This window comes from Haliaeetus albicilla, chromosome 8, assembly GCF_947461875.1.
Source record: "Haliaeetus albicilla chromosome 8, bHalAlb1.1, whole genome shotgun sequence".
In the NCBI taxonomy this organism is placed as follows: Eukaryota; Metazoa; Chordata; class Aves; order Accipitriformes; family Accipitridae; genus Haliaeetus; species Haliaeetus albicilla.
The window spans coordinates 39,453,769-39,473,914 of NC_091490.1; the positions used below are offsets into that span (position 1 = coordinate 39,453,769).

Sequence of the window (20,146 nt, forward strand, 5' to 3'; positions counted from 1 at the left end):
ATCATCTAAGTTCTGGTGCTACACGTGTTTATAATATACATGTGTTTATAATATATTTAGATTCAAATAAAAGTAAATAAAGACATTGCTAGACACTAAACAAGTTTTAAAAAAGAAATAGTGTCAGAACAAGATTGCCATGGTCAAAGGAACACCTCTAATATGGGTTATAAACTGCTAGAGCTGAGATTCAAAGGACCATATCAGCAATTTGCCCCTTAGACAGGACACCCTGGCAGCCTCTTACATGGTGAGGACACAGCAGGACTCTGCAGCAAGAACTGGCTTTCGACAAGTTTCACTCTGTAATCCCCTCTGCCGGGTCCCAAATACCAAGATCCAAATCTCAGAGTGGAGCCCACAACAAAAAAGCAAGAGTGTCTCCGCAGAAATGACTGGAAGGGGCATAGCACAAAAACTCCAGGTGGGGGCTTGATGCAGACTAGAAGAATCTCTACTTTGTGAGAAACATTTAATTCAACACAATGAATTACAAGAGGACAGATTTACAGAATAATAACCATAACAGACTGTTCAAAAAGGAAAATAATTTTCACTGGCTGCAGTACCAGGTAAGGTTCCCCAAAGCAATACCTGGTAGAGCAGCAGCAAAGTACAATTCAGTCTTCTTGCAGTACTCCAAATGAGCAATACCAAAGAATTTTGTATTTTCAAATCTTTCAAGAAAAGAGTTAATACAGTATCAATCACTTTGGCATGGGATATTTTTCAAGGAGCTTAAACCTATTCAGATCACTAAGCTGCACTACTCCCAAAGGCTATTACTTTCCAGGCAATTCCCCTGGTCCCTTGCTGTCACTGCTAATCATTCTTACATGATAAAGGCTCTGGGAGCTACTTTCTTCCCCAAGTTTTGGGGTACCAACAACTTGTACAATTGGTTAGTGGCACAATATTTAATCCACCACTTTATACTGTACTCTCAGCTGAGACATCCACGCATGAATTATGCAATGGATACCCTAAGACTAAAATAATTTTGCAACCTAGTCAACATTCTCCAAGCTATAAACTCTCATCTTCCTCCCCACTCCCTATCCTCCCTCCCCAGATAAATCCATTTTTAGCCACAAGTTACCCCAATATGCTCACAGACGTACTAGAAGAGACTGAGGAATCAATCAAGGTACCCATGGTGAAGCCAAATACTTATAAACACATTAAGGCAGGTTTCACATCATTTCATTTTTGGACACAAAATGCTGGTCACTTCACTGCACATGCAAATAAGAAAGATTTAATACTTAATAAAAAGCTTTAGATTCATTTTTAGATATCAATTATAGAAAAATCAACCTTTTTTCTTTCTTGTTTTAAAAGAGGTCAGAACATTACTGCACACAAAAGCAGATGTGTAGACACACCTATTGGAATGGATCCCCTTCCCTCTGCACACACAGAAACAGAGGTCAGGGTTCTTGGCACCAGAAGAGAAAGGAGGAAGGTTTCCTCATTGTCAGTCAGAAATGAGTCATCCTTCCATTCCGAGTTGAGAAGGTCCTTCTGACCTGACTTAAACCAAAGCAAAATATACCACAGAGTGGGTATATTTATCGTGAGAACTCTGTTCGACTATGCTCAGACATACACACAACTCCGTATCAAAAATGTGCACGGCAGTGCATTCAGTGTGGTGCTGGAACTAACTAAAAAAACCAATTGCCATTGATGTAAGACCAATTCCTCAAGTGTAACTTCCCCTACTAATCAAAACCTCAGGTGGAAGAGGCACTGGCAGTTCATCTCTGAGACTACACTTCCAAGACCAATGTGGTCTTTCGAGGAAAAGGAATTCAGCGACCCGAATTGACATATGGAATGACAATCCACAGCATAAAATGACCTCCCGACAGTCTGGTACAAACAGGTAGCCTACAGCAGAGTAGCCAAGGAGTGAAACAGCATCTCTCTCACTTGTGTTAGAGAGAAAATTGTTTCTATGGGTCATTGTTAAAGGTAATTTAATAGAAAAGCTTAAAAATGTATCACCTATCAGTGACCCACAACGAAAAAAAAAAGAAAAAAAAAAAAGGACAGGAAATTTGGTTCCTAGTATTTTCCCTCCCACCATTTTATATTCCTTTATTCCCTCCCACTTTTGCATTCCCGATTACCCTACCCCTTTAGAAAAAGGAAGGGGAGTAGAGTTTAGTCAGGTTCCATCTTCAAAACTACCCAGCAATTAATGAACCATCAGCTTCTCAACATTTCCTGAAGCGTACATCAAAATGCTCATAGGTACAGTTGGATTGTTGGTGCAATTTACTTGGCAGACACTCTTGGCTTTGTAAATAGTTGTGCTGACCCTGCTGATAGGGTTTATACTGGGAATTCTTAGATGGAACTCCCTAGAAGAAAGAGAAAAAAAGACCTTGTAAGTCAGTAAGAACTTTTTATATCTTTATAGCAAGTAATCCCTTAAAAGAATAAAGCACCATTGCCATAACATATCCATTTCTTTATCTCCTGTTTTTCACCTTCAGCAGACAGTTTATTCTGGTTCTTTGCTGTTGCCAGACCTTTGTAGTAGAAAGGAATGCAAGATATTCACTGTCCAAATAAAGCTACTGTTAGTGATGTGGTAAAACAGGAAAATAGAGAGAGCCCAGATATAAGACGGTGTCTCCCAAAGGCCAAATAGATTTCACATTATAATCAACCTTCCAGCCTGAAGGACTGCTTAACATATATCACTCTTCCTTCTACCTGAAATACAGCTGCCACTCCCTCCAAAGGGGCTTTTCTTTTCTTCTGCTATTCATCCTAAAAATTCCCTTTTTCCCCCTCCACGTTCTTGATTCTTGCCTCACAGGCTCTGGAGTGTACATAATGAAGCACCCAGGGTATTGGCTATCCTATTTCAGCAGCAGAACACTAACTGCTTTTCTTAGGCTAAAACTTAAAATGACCAAAAATTAAAATCAGTGAGTTCTGTTTTCATCTCACTGCATGAGCTCCAGTGACGATACATTCAGTGCTCCTGGCTAGGGTCACATCAAGGACCACAGCAAGGAAAAACTCTGCTTTGTAGCACAGTGCCCTGTCACTATCTAGTGCAACATACAACATTTAAGGGAATTCCTGTCGGTGTATCTTGACTTGGCCTTATGAATATGCTTTTTTCTGCACTGCTACAGAGTAATGATTCATTATTCAGAGCTATTTTGGTTTACAAGACAATAAAAAAAAATTCTGAGCACACCTTTAAAAAGTTCCACCGCACAAGTGAAAGTCAGAGGTATACTTGAGAACAAGAAGCAAGCCCTTTGTGATACTTTTAAGGGATGCACAATGTAAAGGCACATTTCTGTGAATCTGGTAGTTACTACTGTTACGCTATCTTAAATTTTTCAAATGTTTCCAGATTTTGAATATATATGTTCTTCTGTAACTTTCAGTTTATAAATTCCCACCACATATAAAGTTTTTTAGCAACTTCCCTCTTTTGATGGACAGGTTGCCTTTTTCTAACAGTCTGCGAATATTATTTTAAAAATTCCACAAATGTGCCCTCCTCTAATGTAAACTGCAAGAAAACGTGTACTAAAAATGCAAAAGTGAGAGAGGCAGGGGGAGAAGCTGAGTCCATAAGGTGGCAGTTGTCCTTTCTGACCACACTGTCCTCTTGCCTATCATAGGAAGTAATAAATAAATAAATAGGGGGGAAAAATTGACATCGCAAGACAAATACATTTTTAAGAACTGATCCACTTTCAAGACAGAATCCTTCAAGCACTTACATACACATTCTGGTTACACATTTAGACCACCTGACACAGGCATAAGGCCCAGAGCACTCCATGACAATGCAAGCACTCACCAGACATCACACACATCAAAATATTTCATTTTTTTTTCCCAAAAGCATGGCTACTACAGCTTTGAAAGTACATGTTAAAAAGCAAAGACTTGTCAATATATACTAAGATTCCTTCTGAAACATTTCTGCATTCAATGAAGTACAGTTTAAGGTGAGACAGGATGCTATCACATTACCTGGACTATACATTCTCCATCTCCTGGTCATGGTCCTGCTCCTCCTCCTCCTCTTCCTCTTCTCCTTCTTCCTCGCCTCCTTCTTTCTCTGAAGGTGCTTCCCCATCTCTTGCTATTTCCTCCACATGGGCAAGCATGTCAGCCATCAGAGCTTCCTCCAGCCTCTTTCGCACCTGCTGCACCAGTTCCTCTTGCTTCCTGCCCCAAATCAACGAACACCAACATCAATCCTCAAAGCTGCCTCTTTCAAGAGAAAGGCATCTTAAATCCCTCATACACAAGGCTGGGCAGACAAGCATGGCTTTGAAAGAGCTCTCTGTAAGAACTGCATTGTAAAAAAATTGCCTGGCATTATACTGTAAGTGAAGATGAAAGGAACACTTTAAAAACTTGTCCAGTATTTCCTATTACAAGTCCTTAGCATTGACTGCACCATTTTTAATTCTGCCTGAAATTTGCCTAATCTAGCAGCTGACTCAAGACCTTTTTTTTTTTTTTAAAAAAATTCCTAGCACTAATATTAATTCAAACAAGAAAAAGTCAGGCTACCCTGCTCAGATTTCCAGAAATGAGATTGGAGAAAATTAAGTTTCTGACCATTTCAATCTTTTTGCTCATTCTCCTTTTGAGTCACAACCTTAAATTCTACAGCTCCTTTTCTGTCAGTCATAGTAAAGAAGTGATCAACAATCAGCAGCTCATGGGACTCCTATTTCATCTCAGCCACAGGAAATCACAAAGTTATAAACAGACCATTTTTCCTGGTCATTCATATATAAATCAAGCACAAAAAAAAGTTATCCTGTAATTCAAAAAGATTTATCAATCGAACAGTCAAAACAAGTACTACCTTTAAACGCTGTTAATGAATGCAAAGTAGCGTGCTTTCAGATTAGTGTCTTTAGTATATTCAGTTCTCTATCAAGTGCTTAAAGCTGAATTTGACCAGTCTTGATTTAGCAATATAATTAATTACTGAAAGCAAGCTATACCTAAATAAATTGCATCCTTGTTCACTGCCACCGCAGCAGTTAGTGATTTTATTTGGTCCTGTGCTGACACACAGTAAGGTGAAGAGAATTGAAATGCACTGTTCAGGATTTCTCCAATCCCTTCTTTGCTTAGAGGCGCCTTAATCGAGGTTACTCAAATTCAGACACCTTTTTCAATAAAAGCAGACATACTCTGACATGAAAAACAAATATGAACCTGAAACCTCAGAGTAACCATGGTCAAAATAAAAAATAATGGGCTTTAAGTACATGCCTGTATGAGAACAGCTTTGTGTAACAATTTTTTTCTACCTTGTTCCAAGACAGTAAGTGATATTTCTATTTAATACCTAATATCTTCATCTGTCACCATAAATGCTTTGCAAAGTGGCTGTGAGGTGTTTAGCCAAACTCCAGGATTCTTCTCTACAGCCGCGGACAGCTGTCCGGTGATAGGCATAGTGCTAGTGTGCAGAGCACTAGCTATAGCAGAAAGAAGGGTTTCATCAGTGCAACCAGGTCCAACCCCTGCAAGTGGGAGGAAAAGCGATAATCAACATTGCACAAGACAAAGAACAGCAAATCAGGATAACAGGCATTATTTAAATTTTAATTGCAAAGCACATACTGTCATTTAGAAAGGTAACACAACATAAATCTCAGTCCTAAACACTTCTAACAGCACCTGTACAACTCTCTCCAGGGTTATTTAAACCTAGATCAATTCCTCATTCTGTTACACAAGAAAAACCTAATTGGGAATGGAAGCTGTTTCCATTCTGCTTCTGGAAAATGAACACACACACACACACACACACAAAAGTCAAGAAGCTTTGCTTCAGTATCTCCTCAGGACAAAGGGCACCGAGACTTCCAGTCACAGTACTAACAGTTCCTGCTGAAGCAGGAATGGTCCACAGCACTGACGAGCACTGGAGAACAAGGAGGTCAAACACAATACCTTCAGATCACCGCTGATTGGTATCAAAATGCCACCCCTGGAGTTAAGGGCAGACTCTGATTACCTTGTAAACCTTTTGGAAGGTCCATTGTTTTCACCAGCTCCTCTGCAATGTCAAAAGCATTCAGTCCACTTAATTTCTTCTCCCAGAAGAGCTGACATCAAAGAAAGTGTTTATTGGCACAAAACAGAAATGGAATTGACAACTACACAAAGCACCTGCTTACTATCTAAAGGGGGCAGAACACTGCTGCAGACAATTTTATATTAGATTTACTACAAAAGGGGTCTGCCACGTCTGACAGTAAGGAACAATCCTCATTACCAATCAGTCCCGCAACAACTCCCGATTTGCTGCCTTGAGAGAGACCTTTTCTTCCAGGGACAGGTACTTTCACTGCTTCTGAACTGGAACAGTAAGGCGAGGCTTGCTGGCTTTCATTTAAGTGCACAGAGTGTGGGACAGACTTTTTTACACTCCTATTACTCTCCTGCTGTGTCACACATACCACAGAAGTTAAGGAATGCAAGAATTGTATCCAAGCTCTTCCCAAGGTAAAGCATTATTTTATTCCTCTCTAGCAGTTTCTCATGGGAACAACCATATCTATCTAGTCCTTTACTGTATTTTGAATCAGGTTCTCCTCAAGCTTAAGCACACATGAATGCACGGTTTGGTGGGAAGTCAGATACTTTACCTAGATACACCTTCAGCTCTCAGTCTACATATATAAGGATGATCAACGAATAGCTGGAATACCAGTTGTCTGGCAAGAAAGCAATTTTATCTAGGTTTTGAGAAACTAAGAATTTACCCCAAACAGTCCACACATGGCCCCTTTTCATGCCTGTCAAAATCTGAGTGCAACTGAACCCACATTACTTTTCCAATTACCAGCTCACAACATGGGGAATAAGTACAGTGACAGCCAAAACACACAGGCTGGATATTCTCTAGCCTATGACTTTCAAATAGATGAATTTTAAGCCAGCGCATGACGGGACTTAGCACTGCTTTCAAATTTTGAAGAAACATCTGGAGTCTGCTGACCAGAGGTTAATATAAGCTGCAGTCCAGTAAAATACTTTAAAGCTGTAATTTAACAGACTCTTAGATGTATATTGCAAAGACAGACACAAGAAAGAGCAAGTTTGCCCCATCTATGATACATAACAGAAAATGAAATATATAAACCAATACGTGTATATATATTATATATACAGTATATTTATTTTTTTATATATACACACTTATATACATAAAAACCTCTAAAGGACCTTCTCAGAAAACAGACTCCAATGTTGTCATAGAAAAGAAAAAGGATTACATAAGGAAAGCACGAGCAGAGTCTAGGAAGCTGCATTACAACAAGTAGTAACATGAGCAGCAAAACTACACAGGTCAGATTACAACATCTTTGTGTACTGGGGCTGATCTCTGCTGTCTAATAGATTGCATTCACACATCAATCTGCACTCACATATCAATCTCTTCCACAAGAGGGATACAAATCTTTATCCAGCTCAGAGTTTTGCATATCAATGTCATATCTTTAGTGTCCTCTTTTATTGTCTTAATTAGCCAAGGGGTTTAGAAGAACTGCAACAACACTACGAACACACATGCTCTACTTCCTTAGAAAAGCATGCTAAAACCCTAGCAACCTGTTAAAAAAAAAAAACAAACCAAAAAAACCCCCCAAAACCCCACAACAAACCAACCACCAAAACAAACTACCCAACTCCATTTCAAATAGAACCTCTCTCACACTTAAGAAAGGTAGTTTTTAAGTTTGCAGAAAAGGTTTTCATTGTAAGAGATGGGTAGTTTATAGGGTATTTTTAAATTTTATTGAAATCACTTTGTCTCTTGGAATGATGTATTTTAATTCCACCAGACTTGCAAGAGTTTAACTTGTACTGATAATTGATACTGATGACAGCATCTGAACAGACTAATGAAGCTGAACATCTAGTTTCCAAAAGTTATAAAGATGGACTCACTACAGGAAAGGATTCACAGAATCCCTGGTGTGAGCTCTGCAGAGGAAACAGGCTGTCAGCTCTAGGTAATATTAATGAAATAAGAATGCCTTCCAAAGGCTGCTTTGAACAGGTACATCTTATTCTACCAGTGCCCAACTTCAAAGCCATACTTGTCCTAAGCATGCTTTTTGCATCCTTTCACTAGATGAAATTAAACTGAAAGATTTCCTTTAGTTTTGGTGTATTCTCTTTTTGCAAATACACAGTATGATAAGAAAAACAGTTTGATTTTGTAGTAATAATGACATTCCATGTGAATTTATGACCTTATTCATACAGGTAGAGTTAACTACTACTGACACAAGCATCTGAAAAAAAGGCCCATGCAGGGGGTACAATCCTTCGCACTACATCACAAACACCACATTGTATGTGGTCCGTACAGGAACAGGGATTTCTTGAAACACAGAATTCTGATACAACTGGAACATTTGACAGTGATTCCAATCACAATGCAAATGTCCCATGAAGTGGTTACCATGTCTGCCTAAATTTGTAGATAATACTTAATGTCAGCATTAAGGAAATGAAGGCTTAACTACAGCAGAATTGTGATCTAAACAAAGGTTGGAGTTTAGTTATAAAACACAGTGCAGACAGCATATTAACTGTATATTGGAAATGGGTTTTGTTCTGATTTTAAAAGCTGGCAGCACTGTAAGTTATTGTTTCTGAAATATCAGAGACTTCAAATTGCCATGGACTATTTGTTCAGCATCACAAAGTTAAAGTGGTTTATTTTGGGACACTCCCAGCAGCAAAACCAGGATTTTCTTAGTTCTGGAGAAGCAGCTACTAAGCTGCAAGCCTTACCTGCCGGGGCTGGTCCACAGCTTTCTGAGGATCACTCTTCACCTTATTGCTGGGATGGTTTGTGATTTTTGTGACAGGTTGTTTGAATATGGAGGCTGTCTGTCTGACAGGCAGTGCTGTGTTCAAATCAGGCTTGCCCTAAAAATTTCAAACAAAAGGAGGGGAAAAGCCCATACAAATATTTTCAATTTGCTAAAATGCTACTACAGCCATGAAGATGTACAGTGGGGAAAAGAAGAGTTCATGGACTTGAAAACTTGTCTCATCTCAAGCTATATGAGTTAGACTGCTAAAAATGCATAACTACCTTCAAATCTTGCCTTAGACCTATCAAAATTAAACAAGGTTTTCCACTCTTTCACATCCTACTTAACATACTAGCCTCCTCTCATTCTAGTTTATACACATTGATTTATCCCAATTTTGACAGAATTTAGGAGTCGGAATACTGAGTTTGCACTTTGAAAAGTCATTTGTAGATCACTAAAACAGAAGACTGACACAATATTTGTAATAATTAGAAAAATTATGAAGTGGGATTTAGAGACCATTTTGTGAATCCAGAAACCATTCTAAACCTTTCTGTTTCAATTCAGTTGTGGACACCAATAGACAAATCAATACAGCTGGAACCGTGATCACTTTTTTTACCTTCGGTTCTTAACAAAACTTATTTTTAAACGGAGCTCATAACAAACAAGTTTTCACTACATGACTGCATTTTATGTTAGTGGAAACACAGGAAGACCATTCCTCGTTCCTGAGATCTAACATGCAAGTCTTGAAATGGCTGTAGGACATACTTTGTTCTTGAGGACGCAGACACTCCGTCTGCTTAACATATTTATTCATGAGATGTAGAAAAGATGTATTCAGGACAAATATCATTCTGAACCATCTGTATGCTAATCCATTTATAAGCCAATGATAACTACATGTACATTTATTGAAAGGTTTGGGCAGAATTTTTAGCCTATGAGATGTGTGTTAGCTGCTGGTCTCTGCAGCAAGGCAAGTTTCTTTTAAAATATCACCATAGCACCTAGCGCTGTAAGTAAACGTTCCAATCACTCTGATGATGGTGATTCTTGAGTGGTTGACATATTTAGAAAACAAGCATTATGCTATTTTCCACATTTAATGTTTAGGTGCATAGACATAAGCTTCTGGGTTCTGCAAAAGGTTTTAGCATCTGATAAAGATACTTAGAATGACATGAGCCAATCTATCCAGACAGGCAGTATACCAATGTCACTGTAATCTTGACTAAACCTTAACAATCAAAATTAGCAGGTGCCAAACACAGACTCTTTTATTTTGTTCTACAAATAGGCCTTGCCATCCTCTTGCCTCTTCAGCTTTTTGCCCGAAACACATCCCCTCCTTAAATCAAATCCAAAGCCGAGATACCAGCACGGCCTATGGATAGCCCCATGGAGTCGCTCGCTTGCAGGAGGCTGCGTTACCTCGTCCCTGCTGCCCCAGGCCACTCTTCCCTCCTCTCCCAAACCAAATGCCAGAGCAGAGCAGAGCTGCTGCACAGTCACAGAAGTCAGCTGGAGAGTCACGGGTCTGGAGGAGATCGCACTGGAGAAGGCAATCTCACACTCCAGGGAGGGGAAGAGAAAAAGATGCCAGCCCTCCCTCCAGCCCTTCTGTACAGAAGATTTAGCAGTACCGCAATATTCTTCCATGGTATCAGCACCCTGGAAGAATCAGTGAATTGCAGTATTTGTCCAACACCCCATAACAGAGATGTTATCGTCCTCAACTCCAGTTTCACACATTAATTACAGAATGCTTAATTTTCACGCTATCACAGATACTGTTCTGAGAGGCAGTCTGGCCAGTACAATAGCAGACAGAAAGGGGAAAGCTGCCACTGCATCTTAGTCTTACTTTGGCTTGGTTGGAACAGTCATAGCGCATCCTCTGTCTGTTCTTGTTCATTTTATTCATCAACATTTTTCCTGTGCGGAAGTCAAAAGTGCTCAGGTCCATCGAGCTCCCCAGGTAGCGCGCCAGCTGGGGCTTGCTTCGGAACTTTTTACCACTTGGGCTGAAAAGAAAACACAGAAAAGAAACAAGGAGGGAAATTAAAACCCTCTGGACTTCAATACCAGCGCTCGCTGCAGCTCAGGAGAGGCTATTTTTATTTCCTTCATGAAAAACAATGTGTGCTGAACTTCCAAGAATGAAGCTCACATTAAACTCTAAATGGATATTATTGCTTTCATATTAACTCCTTCTTATGATTATTGTGGAAGAGACATGAAGTGCAAACCATGTTTTTACGTTTTTATACGTAAAAAGGAACATTCAGACCAGGTATAAATGAACATAGCATAATTCACCCAATAACCAACATGGAAGATATCAGCACAGATGTAGTTATCATTCAGTGGTCTCAAAAAACAAATGCCCATTTTCAAGCATAATTTCTTCTCCCAGGAGTGTTACATTTGACTAGCACCACAAACATCTCCTCCAACTCCTTCCCCGACACCCCCCCCCCCGAATAGCACATTCTGGTTTGATTACAGGTCTTTGGTAGCATTCCGAACACTTAACTTCAGGATTACATAGTAGCAAGGAGAAAGAACAGAAGTTAAGGGCTGACAAGCTGCAAAGCAAAGGTTTACAAAGCTTTAATGATGCAAAGATAAAGGTCAAAACCTTGGAAAACTTTCCATTAATGGCAAAACTGAAAAGAGATTCTTTTAAAACACCTTGTTTCACATGAAAGACTACAACCTGGCAAGCAGGCACAACTTACTCCAACTCCTTGTTGTTTTTTTTCTTTTTTATTTTTTTAATATTATAGCATAACCTTTTGCACTACTACAAAAAGCAATGCTAGGCAAGCTCTTTTATTTCTTATGCATAAAGCAAAAATAAGTCAATGTGTTATGACTGCAGTGCAGAACTATACAGACAATAACCACAAAGTATTCTTCACATTCTCATTTAGCATAATAACAACACCTCCATTCCCTTCATTTCTCTTATTTCTGGTTTCCTGCAACTTGCATATTCAATCTTAGTACCCATCTAGTAGAAGCTCACTCCACATACATCTATCATACTAAACACACGTTAGTTGGGTGAAAGGCATTTTAAGACCAAAAATGCCAGTTACCACCCCACCCCTATTTATCTATTTTCTTCTTTTAGAGAGCAGTTAGTAGTGTTAGAACATTTTTTTCAGCCATAGTGCATGGAAGCAGGGTGATCTCCTCCCTAGCCTACAAATACCCTCTGCTCTCGATGTACCAAGGATCTCATTTAGCAGATGTACGGTCACATCCCAGTGAGACCTCACTAATGGGTTGCCCATTGTACACAGTGGTGGCACCCTTGAGTTCCACAACTCAGTCCAGAGCAACCTCACAATATCGAAGGGTTGAACTTCAGATGACTAGAAGCAGTACCTACATATTAGAGTCCCTGTTTTCTCTACTGAGGAGAGAAATGGTATCAATGCAACTTATACCTGCTGGAGACAAATCAACATCAATGATGTTCAAATGCTTTCTGAGGACAGTTGGAGCTCTGTGATTAAGGTTTTCTTCTGTTATTCCTTAAGCCAGAAATGCAGGCTACTTGTTGCAAGGTTTCTACTTGAAGGCCAAGAATAACTTGAAATAATAAAGTTGTCACAGGATGAGAGGAAAGAAATACTATTATTTCAGCAGCATAGACCCCACTACCACAGTGGTGGTGGTCGCAGTGGTAAGGTACTAACAACCTCTCTAGAGTCTTCTCAAAAGAAAAAACTCAAAGGAAAAAGCCTCTTTTCAACACATTATCTGCTTCCCTGAAGCCTTTATTAGGGGAAAGGTCTGAAAAAACAGCATTAAGGGCAGAATTTCTAGTGTGGGACAGTGGCAAACCAGTTAGTCCAAGTCAGACTCTGTATACAAAAACAAAAGATTAAAAAACCAGAAAGAGCCAAAGTATTAAAAGCTCTCCAAAAAACTGAGAGACAAGGTTAATATGAATTATACTAAACTGAAATCTAAAAAAGTCTCTCGAAGGACTTATGACCAAAAGGTGGTGGTCATCCCCCACACAGCATCTGCTTAGCAAGCTCCTGGCCTCGATTGCTCCCAAGCTGCTTATCTTGACCCGTATCTACTCCCTGCCACCACCACTGCTCAAGCATGAAAGCGTTCATGCAAATGCACAGTTAACCAGATGGGAAAAATAATCCATCTTTAGAGAGCAGGGAGAAGAGGAGGAAACACTTTATCACTGATTATTCCTCAGCTGGAGCAGTTCAATACGGAGCTGCACAAACACTTGGGCCAGAAGATGACACAGAGAGTAGGAACAAGCAGATAGGAACAGAGACTGGGTCCAGACTCAAATTTGAAACTACTTTTTAAAAATATAAAAGGGAGTTATATGCCTCAATCCAGATAACCAACTCCAGCAGCTTTTAGGCCAGAGCCATCGCTGCCATCAGCAAAGCCAAGGAGAGAAACTCTTACTATATGAAGAATACGACACTGCTTCCTCTTCCAAGATCCGCAGCTCCAATTTACAGTTTGGTGTCCTAGTAATTTTAAAAATAATACATTACAGTAAATTGTGCACTTAGAAGTGCAGCATAACTTCCAGAACAACAGAGCCCAATATACTCAGAGACAGTATTTTAAATGAACATAGCCCTTCAGCTTTTTCGTTTAGTATGTGTTCTAGTAATTTTGCAATGGATCTGAAAAGCTGCTCAAAGTCCACATATGTCTAAAAAAACCCACCTGAAATGACTCAGAGTCCTGTCTCTTCCTGGGGAAGCTTGGCCCAAAGGAAAAGCACTGAAATGTTCAGAAGAAAAACTTTTATTCTGATTATGTCTTGAAAAAGGCAATACCATACCAAGCTTCTCCGAACAACGGCAGACCGGGAAACAAAGCTACAACTCAAAGCTGACAGTAAACTTGCTCAGTAAACACAAACAGAAAGGAGGTGGCTGGTGTGTTCTGGAGCTCCTGGGGTCCCTCTGGCAGGAGCATGCTTGGCAGGACGCAGCCATTGAGGGCACCTACAGACACCTGAGAGGATCAAAGGAGGAGGGGATTGGGGGGAGGCAGCCAAAAAAAACCCACAAAACTCGAGCAGCAGGATTGCTTGCTGCACATCACAAGGCACAGAAACAGTAAACCAGCATTTATGAATGCTGAACATCGTTAAAATGCTTGGGTGCCCTTTAAATGTCACAACATACAAAATTTACCTCCTTCCACTCCAGAGCAAAAGCTTTGCTCTGCACTCCTGTTTTTGATAGGCAAAGATTTTGAAGAGACCCAGAAGAGAGACATCTTGGTACAAAGCTGCAAAACCCAACCTCTTCTAAACACTGCAGACACCAATACTGTGAGCGCGCTGTACTTGGTTCCTGAATTAAGGTCTTTCACACTTCACCATGTTACGAAAAGCAAGGCAACTGCAAAGTTGCAAACGATTTTACATGCTCGTCCATCAAAAGCTCCAACACATTATCTGCTTGCGCAGCCTGCCTCGGCACTAACAAAACGGACCCGAAGAGGACCGAGGGGTGGTATGCCCAAACCCAAGCCACCCTCATTTGTTATTCACAGACTTTTTGGGTGCGGATTAAGCTGAATGCGTGGCAGGCTATTGAAGGGCCAGGCGCTGCCAGGTGCCCGCTGGTCTCCATGTGCAGCTCACCCTTTGTTTCCTGTCTTATATTCTTAAGGAGAGACCGACTGCAAGCCCAGGCCCTCTCCCCTCCTCCTTCATTACACAAGTCTCCTCCCCTCCGCTCTCCCCATTTAGCCTACGCAGGATCTGCACAACTTGGAAAGCAAGGGACAAAAGACAAAAAAACCCTGAACAAACCCAGACGTCGCCTGCCTCTTAAAGAAATGGAGACAGGAATAACCTACGTAAAAAAGGGTGATCAATAGCATATGCCCAAAGCCTCATTTCCTCGGTGGAGGGGTGACGGGTATAACGTAAAATGTTTTTCCTTCTCTGTTTCAATCATGCTCCCTCCTGCACAGAGCTGGGGAGTCACAGCCCACTCCAGCCTCCTTCCTCTGCACTTCTCTCCCCAGCTCTGCTCCAGACAAAGCCTGGTGCTGGGGCCCTTTTTTGGGTGCCGTATGCCCCCCGACACTGCTTCCTAGGGAGAGATGCGTACCTGGGGACACCTCACACACTGCCACCGTTCGTCCCCCTCTCTCGCAGCATCTTCACGTTATCACTGGCTGCAGCATCTGCATCAACTCCTGCCTCGGTGGTCCCACACTTCAACAACTTGGTTATCCCAGGACGGGCTAGCATAGACATATCTGCAGCTTTCACCAGCGCACATAAAACAGCACTGGCGTGAACAAGCAAGACCAGGTGACTCCTCCAGCTGCCATAACCCACCCCACGTCTTCACACATCCACACAGCGGCATCTCCCCATCCCTCCGTAAATGGGTGCCCTCAGCTCTGCACGGAGCAGCCCTGGGGAATCGAGCTGTCCCCTGCAGTATTTATGGGCACATGGAGACCCCGCACTGCTGCCAGCGGCAGCATATAAGGGATGCTCCCTGCCCCGCAGGGCAACCGGGTTGTCTTTCTTCAGTAACTTGGGCTCTGACCACACAAAAAAAAAACCCCAATCCCAAAACAAAGAACTCTGATACATGCAAAATCTCTCTTCATTTCCAGAAGCACCCCACGCCTAAACAAGAACCCAAGCGGCAGTCTCATAACACAGGAATGAGCCCAAATGTAACCAGCCATTTTTATAAGGCTTATCTCAAACATCATGAGAGCTTCCCTGGGGGAACTGTGGGTAAAAATGAACAACTGAGAAAGAGCAAAGTACAGTCTCAGTAAAAGCATTGTCCTCCACAGCCTTTTTTGGGGGAAAAAAAAAAAAAAAGTATGCAGACCAAAATATACTTGGGCGGGTGTTAAAAATCTTTTCTTCAGCTTTTTACACAGGTAAGAAATTCACAACAAAATAAGCTTCACCCAAGAGTTCTGTTAAGTTTTCCAGAGCAGCGATGTCAACAACTCCTCGAAGCAGAGACGAGCAGCGATCCCAAACTTCTCAGACACCTGGTCATCAAACCTTCAGCAGAAAAATACTATGAAGAAAAGCCACACAAAGCAGCACTGAATTCTCCTTCCCCTAGGTGAGAACACTGAGTTTGAAGAGAACCTTTGTAGCCAAAGCTCTCTCAAAGACAACCCACCACTTTCACAAAATCCCTGACACGCTTCCCTTCCTGAAATCCTGCACCTTTCCTGCTCCCTCCGAATTTGGCCCACAAGCTCCACTACATCAGCTAGACACCCTCTTGGGTTTCCCAACTCTTAAGCCACAGGCAGATGAGAGAACGCACTCCAGTTAAAAAAGTTCTGCACAATCAACAGCTGGTAAGCAACTGAGGTTCTAGGACTGTTTCTAAAAATCTGCCCAGGGACTTACACCTCAAGGAGGGTTTAATTTCCAGCCAGCAACCGGCTCGCACAGACTCACATCTCACGGGCTGAACATACTCCGCACAACCCATTTGTCTTGTTGCCCAAAGCAGAACTTGTATTCAACAGCAACCTTCATGCAGAAAGCTGGTGCTGCCAGTGCTTAGGGTTACAAAAGGAAACCTCCAATAGAAAGCACAGTAGCCCTAAACAACGGTTCGCAAAAAGCAGTAACTGCCACCCCACCACTGATCACCTCGGCTCAGCTTTAATTCTCAAGGCTGGTTATTGCATATGAGAGTGCTCGTTTCCAAACCACGCATGCAATTTTCCACAAACACTTACTGCATCTGTACATTCAGGGTAGCTGGACAAAAAAAATCATCCAGGTAAACAACAGGCAGAAATAGCAGAGGTATTAATAAATTGCCACACACTTATTTTTCCACTCTGAGGTAATGCAAAGTGCAACAGCAACCAAAAATTAGTGCAGCAGGGCCCTATTATACCTTTGATCTCTGTCCAAATTGATATAAAGGGAAAATCCATTATAACTTGGGAATAAAAATAGGATACTTATCCTCTCTCCCCCTCTACTTTAAGTTCAGCTCTGAGACTGCAACTTTACAAATAAAATAAGTTCTTGGAAAAACAAGGATCTTTTAAGCTTTCAGCTGCGCCTCCTCTAGCTGCTGCCCGTGGTCTTTTCTTCTCCCCACAGACTCCAAGCTGCAGCAGTGGAGCTGGCACTTCCAGCTTCATGCTCTCAAGGATGGTATTTGCTGGTTCACCTAAAACCTAGCACAGCATGCTTTTTTTCACAGCCATAATCTGATTTAAAAAATGAAACCTAACACATGCAGAAATTGATCGCATACATTTTGCGGACTAGAAAGGCCAGATAAGGACACCTGGGTAACTTCTGCTACGCTCTTCCAGCTCCCGATGGACCTAAGTTTCACACATCAGCTTGCCGGTGCACTCAGGCTGCCTCTTATGGGTGCAGGAAGGATCCATATGGCCCACCTACAGCCATATGAGACATACATTGATATTAATAGAAATCCTCCAGGCAGAGCAAGCATCTCCCCGGCCGTATGCTTCCCCCAGCAGCAATACTCACAGGTAACACATCCCGAGCCCTGCCCCTGGACTCCCATCTATCGCAGCAGCCGTCACCGCAGGCTGGCCAAAGCTTCTTTCTTCACCCTACCCCTAATTCCTTAATATACAGAAAAAGCAGCAGATACGAACCCTAAGGCGGCAGGCAACCACTCCCACCGATACCCTGGCTACTTCGCGAACACCTTATTTATTTGACATTAAAAAAGTAACTGTATTTCCTCGGCATCAGCCGCTCTGAACAGACGAGGGGGGGGTCCCGAAAGGCCACTGCCCCCTTCCACGGCGCTCATCACCTCACGGCAGGTCTCTGACAGCAAGGCGGGGTGCTGGCAGACACCCCCCCCCCCAGACCCAACGCACGCCTCTACGGTACCTCTGGGTACAGGTGCCCGGACCACCCGCTACCTACAGCCCTACCGGCCCCCACGGCACGTCCACCCGCAGCGACAGACGGAGCCGGCGCCTTCCCCGGTGTCCCGGCCTCCCACCGGGCGGCCGTCTCCTCCCGGCACCCCGCCGCAAGGAAGCGCGGCCCAAGCCCCCCCCAACCGGGCCCGAGACCCCCCCCCCCCCAAACCCCGCACCCCGGGCCCGAGCCAGAGGCGCCGCGGCCCGGCTGAGCTCTCCCACCTCTTCCGCTCCATGGCGGCCCGGCCCGGCCCGCGGCCGCTCCCTCCTGCCTCCGGCCGCCGCCACCGGCTCTTCCCGGCCGCCGCGCTCTCCTCCCGCCGGCGGCTGCTCCGGACGCTCCCGCCGCCTCCCCCCCCCCCCCAACCCACCCCCCCGCCCCGGGAGGCGGCGACTGCGGCCGCGGCTCGTCCCCGCTTTCCCGCCCGCCGCCCTCTCGCCGAGCGCGGCCTCCGCCGCCGCGGGCGCCCGCCGGGCCCTGGCGCCGTTCCGCGCTCCGCCGGGCCCTCCCGCCTCCTCCACGCCGAAGGCGGCCGCTCCGTTCCGCTCCGCCCGCCCCCGCGGTTCCGCTCCCGCCCCTTCCACCGCTCCCGCCTCCCGGCCGCGGACTGGATCCCTCCGCCCGCGCACGCCGCGGTGGATATAGTCCCTCCCCGCCGCCTCGCTCGGCGGGAACCCCGGTTCCGCCGTACCTCCTCCCGGCCCCCACGCACCGCCCACCCCCCCCCCCCCCACCTCCTCCTCCCGGCCCGGCCTTACCCCAGCGCCGGCCGCCGCGGCCCCCCCCGGTGTCCCGGCAGCGCCGCTTTGGGCATCTTCCCCCCGCGCCCGCCCCGGCCGGACTGGCGGCTCGGTCCCGCGCCCCCCCCCCACCTCGACCCCCGCCCCGTCCGCCCACTCGCGCCCCCTGCAGCCCCGGACCCGCGCGGCAGCCCCCAGCGCCGCCCGCCGGCGCCCCCTGCCCTGCCCCGGCCCCCGCACCGAGGGGAAGGGGAGTGGGGGGGGGGGGGGGACACGGACGACGTGGGAACGCCCGGATCGCCCATCCGGGACGCGGGGCTGGAGGCGGACCCGCCAGGACGTGGGGGTCGGGCACACAGCCCCACCAGAGGCGGTCCGCGTCCCGGCGTTACCACCCGAGACCCTGCGTGGAAGAGGTGGCCTGCTCTGCCAGACCCCCCCCTCTCAGAGGGGCTTTTTTTCTGAGATGGCTTCTCTGGGTTCACCACGCACAATCGGGAGCAGCGCCCCGTGTAGCGCCCGTACCCCTTTTCCTGGGGCAACATCCAAAAAGAGATCCGTACAAAAAAAACCCACCCAACCCAACACGGAGGAGGAATGTCTGCTCTGGAGGAGACGGTGTGAAGACAAAGCAATGAAAAGTTTTTCAGGAAAAAGCGTAAACCACAACTTATTACGGGTGGCCAGGTCGCCTACTGCGGTACCCCCGGGAGAGGGGTGCCTGCCTCCCGCTGCCGGTTAGCATCTGCCTGGAAAACCCCGGTTGGATAACGTGCTACCGAGCACCTGCGTTTTGGCAGCGGCGCGTTCCTTGCCATTACAGCATCCACGTGCTGAAAAACACCGAGCGCCACAAGGCAGCCTTCCAAAGCGAGTCAGAGCAATTAGTTTTCCTTCAACGAACGAGCGACATACTAGGGTTTTGTTCAGAATCCTGCACGGACCAGCAGTCCTGAAGCGATCCCCATCGGACTTCAGAACAGCAGCGTCCGTGGGAGCGCGCCCAGATCCTGTGGCAGTCGGCAGGGCTCGCCGCTCTCCTGGCCACGTACGCGAGCGCAGCTCCAGCCACCGCTCAGTTCTTCTGACGCCGAACTTACTTAGTCTATTTGAGCTTCCAGCGCTTCCTCCAGCCCACATCTGTGCAACAAGCGGTCGGTAGTTTTACTTTTTTTTTTTTAAAACAGCTCCCTCATTTGTTTCAAACTCCCTTATTTGGAAAGCAGCAGGGAGCGCGAGGAAGGATGCGAGACGCGTGTCGCGGGCGAGAGGAAACCCAGAGTCCCCCACGCACGGGATGCGAGTTGTCCAGACTTGGGGTAGGAATTGAAAACAACTTCAAAGAGCCGGGTGCGCCTGTAGGTGCTGGGTTGCATTTGCTTTGTACAGGAAGATTTTTATATTTAAGATACGCGACGGTGGGGATTTTGTCTTCAATTTAATCAATACGGAGCTTTCTGTTGCCCTGAAGGCACTCCATCTCTCTAGGGATTGGGTTTGGTTTTGTTGGTTTGTGTTTAACATTGTCTCCTTCTGGGCTTGCACTTATGAAATATGTTGCCCTGCTATTGCTGTTATTTCCTGCAATGTTG

At 44.7% G+C, this 20,146-nt stretch overlaps 1 protein-coding gene and 1 long non-coding RNA gene across 5 annotated transcripts; both read right to left on the reverse strand.

Annotated features, from left to right (window-relative positions):
- Positions 1-455: 455 nt before the first annotated feature.
- MBD3 (methyl-CpG binding domain protein 3) lies at positions 456-18,643 on the reverse strand. Of its 4 annotated transcripts, XM_069790081.1 has the most exons (9): positions 18,036-18,100; positions 13,593-13,649; positions 13,323-13,387; positions 10,729-10,888; positions 8,830-8,967; positions 6,035-6,125; positions 5,360-5,537; positions 4,018-4,215; positions 456-2,369 (listed from the first exon to the last, which is right to left on the reverse strand). In XM_069790081.1, the coding sequence occupies exons 4-8, from the start codon at positions 10,828-10,830 to the stop codon at positions 4,023-4,025; spliced, it is 702 nt and encodes a 233-aa protein (XP_069646182.1). In that variant the 5' UTR covers positions 10,831-10,888; positions 13,323-13,387; positions 13,593-13,649; positions 18,036-18,100; the 3' UTR covers positions 456-2,369; positions 4,018-4,022. The 4 variants fall into 4 exon arrangements, with proteins under 4 accessions (XP_069646182.1, XP_069646179.1, XP_069646180.1 ...); XM_069790078.1 differs by lacking the exons at positions 13,323-13,387; positions 18,036-18,100 and adding an exon at positions 18,573-18,643; XM_069790079.1 differs by lacking the exon at positions 13,323-13,387 and having other exon boundaries at positions 18,036-18,182.
- LOC138686513 (uncharacterized) lies at positions 14,934-17,927 on the reverse strand. Its single transcript, XR_011325881.1, has 2 exons — positions 17,404-17,927; positions 14,934-17,306 (listed from the first exon to the last, which is right to left on the reverse strand). It is a non-coding gene; the product is annotated as an uncharacterized lncRNA (long non-coding RNA).
- Positions 18,644-20,146: the final 1,503 nt, after the last annotated feature.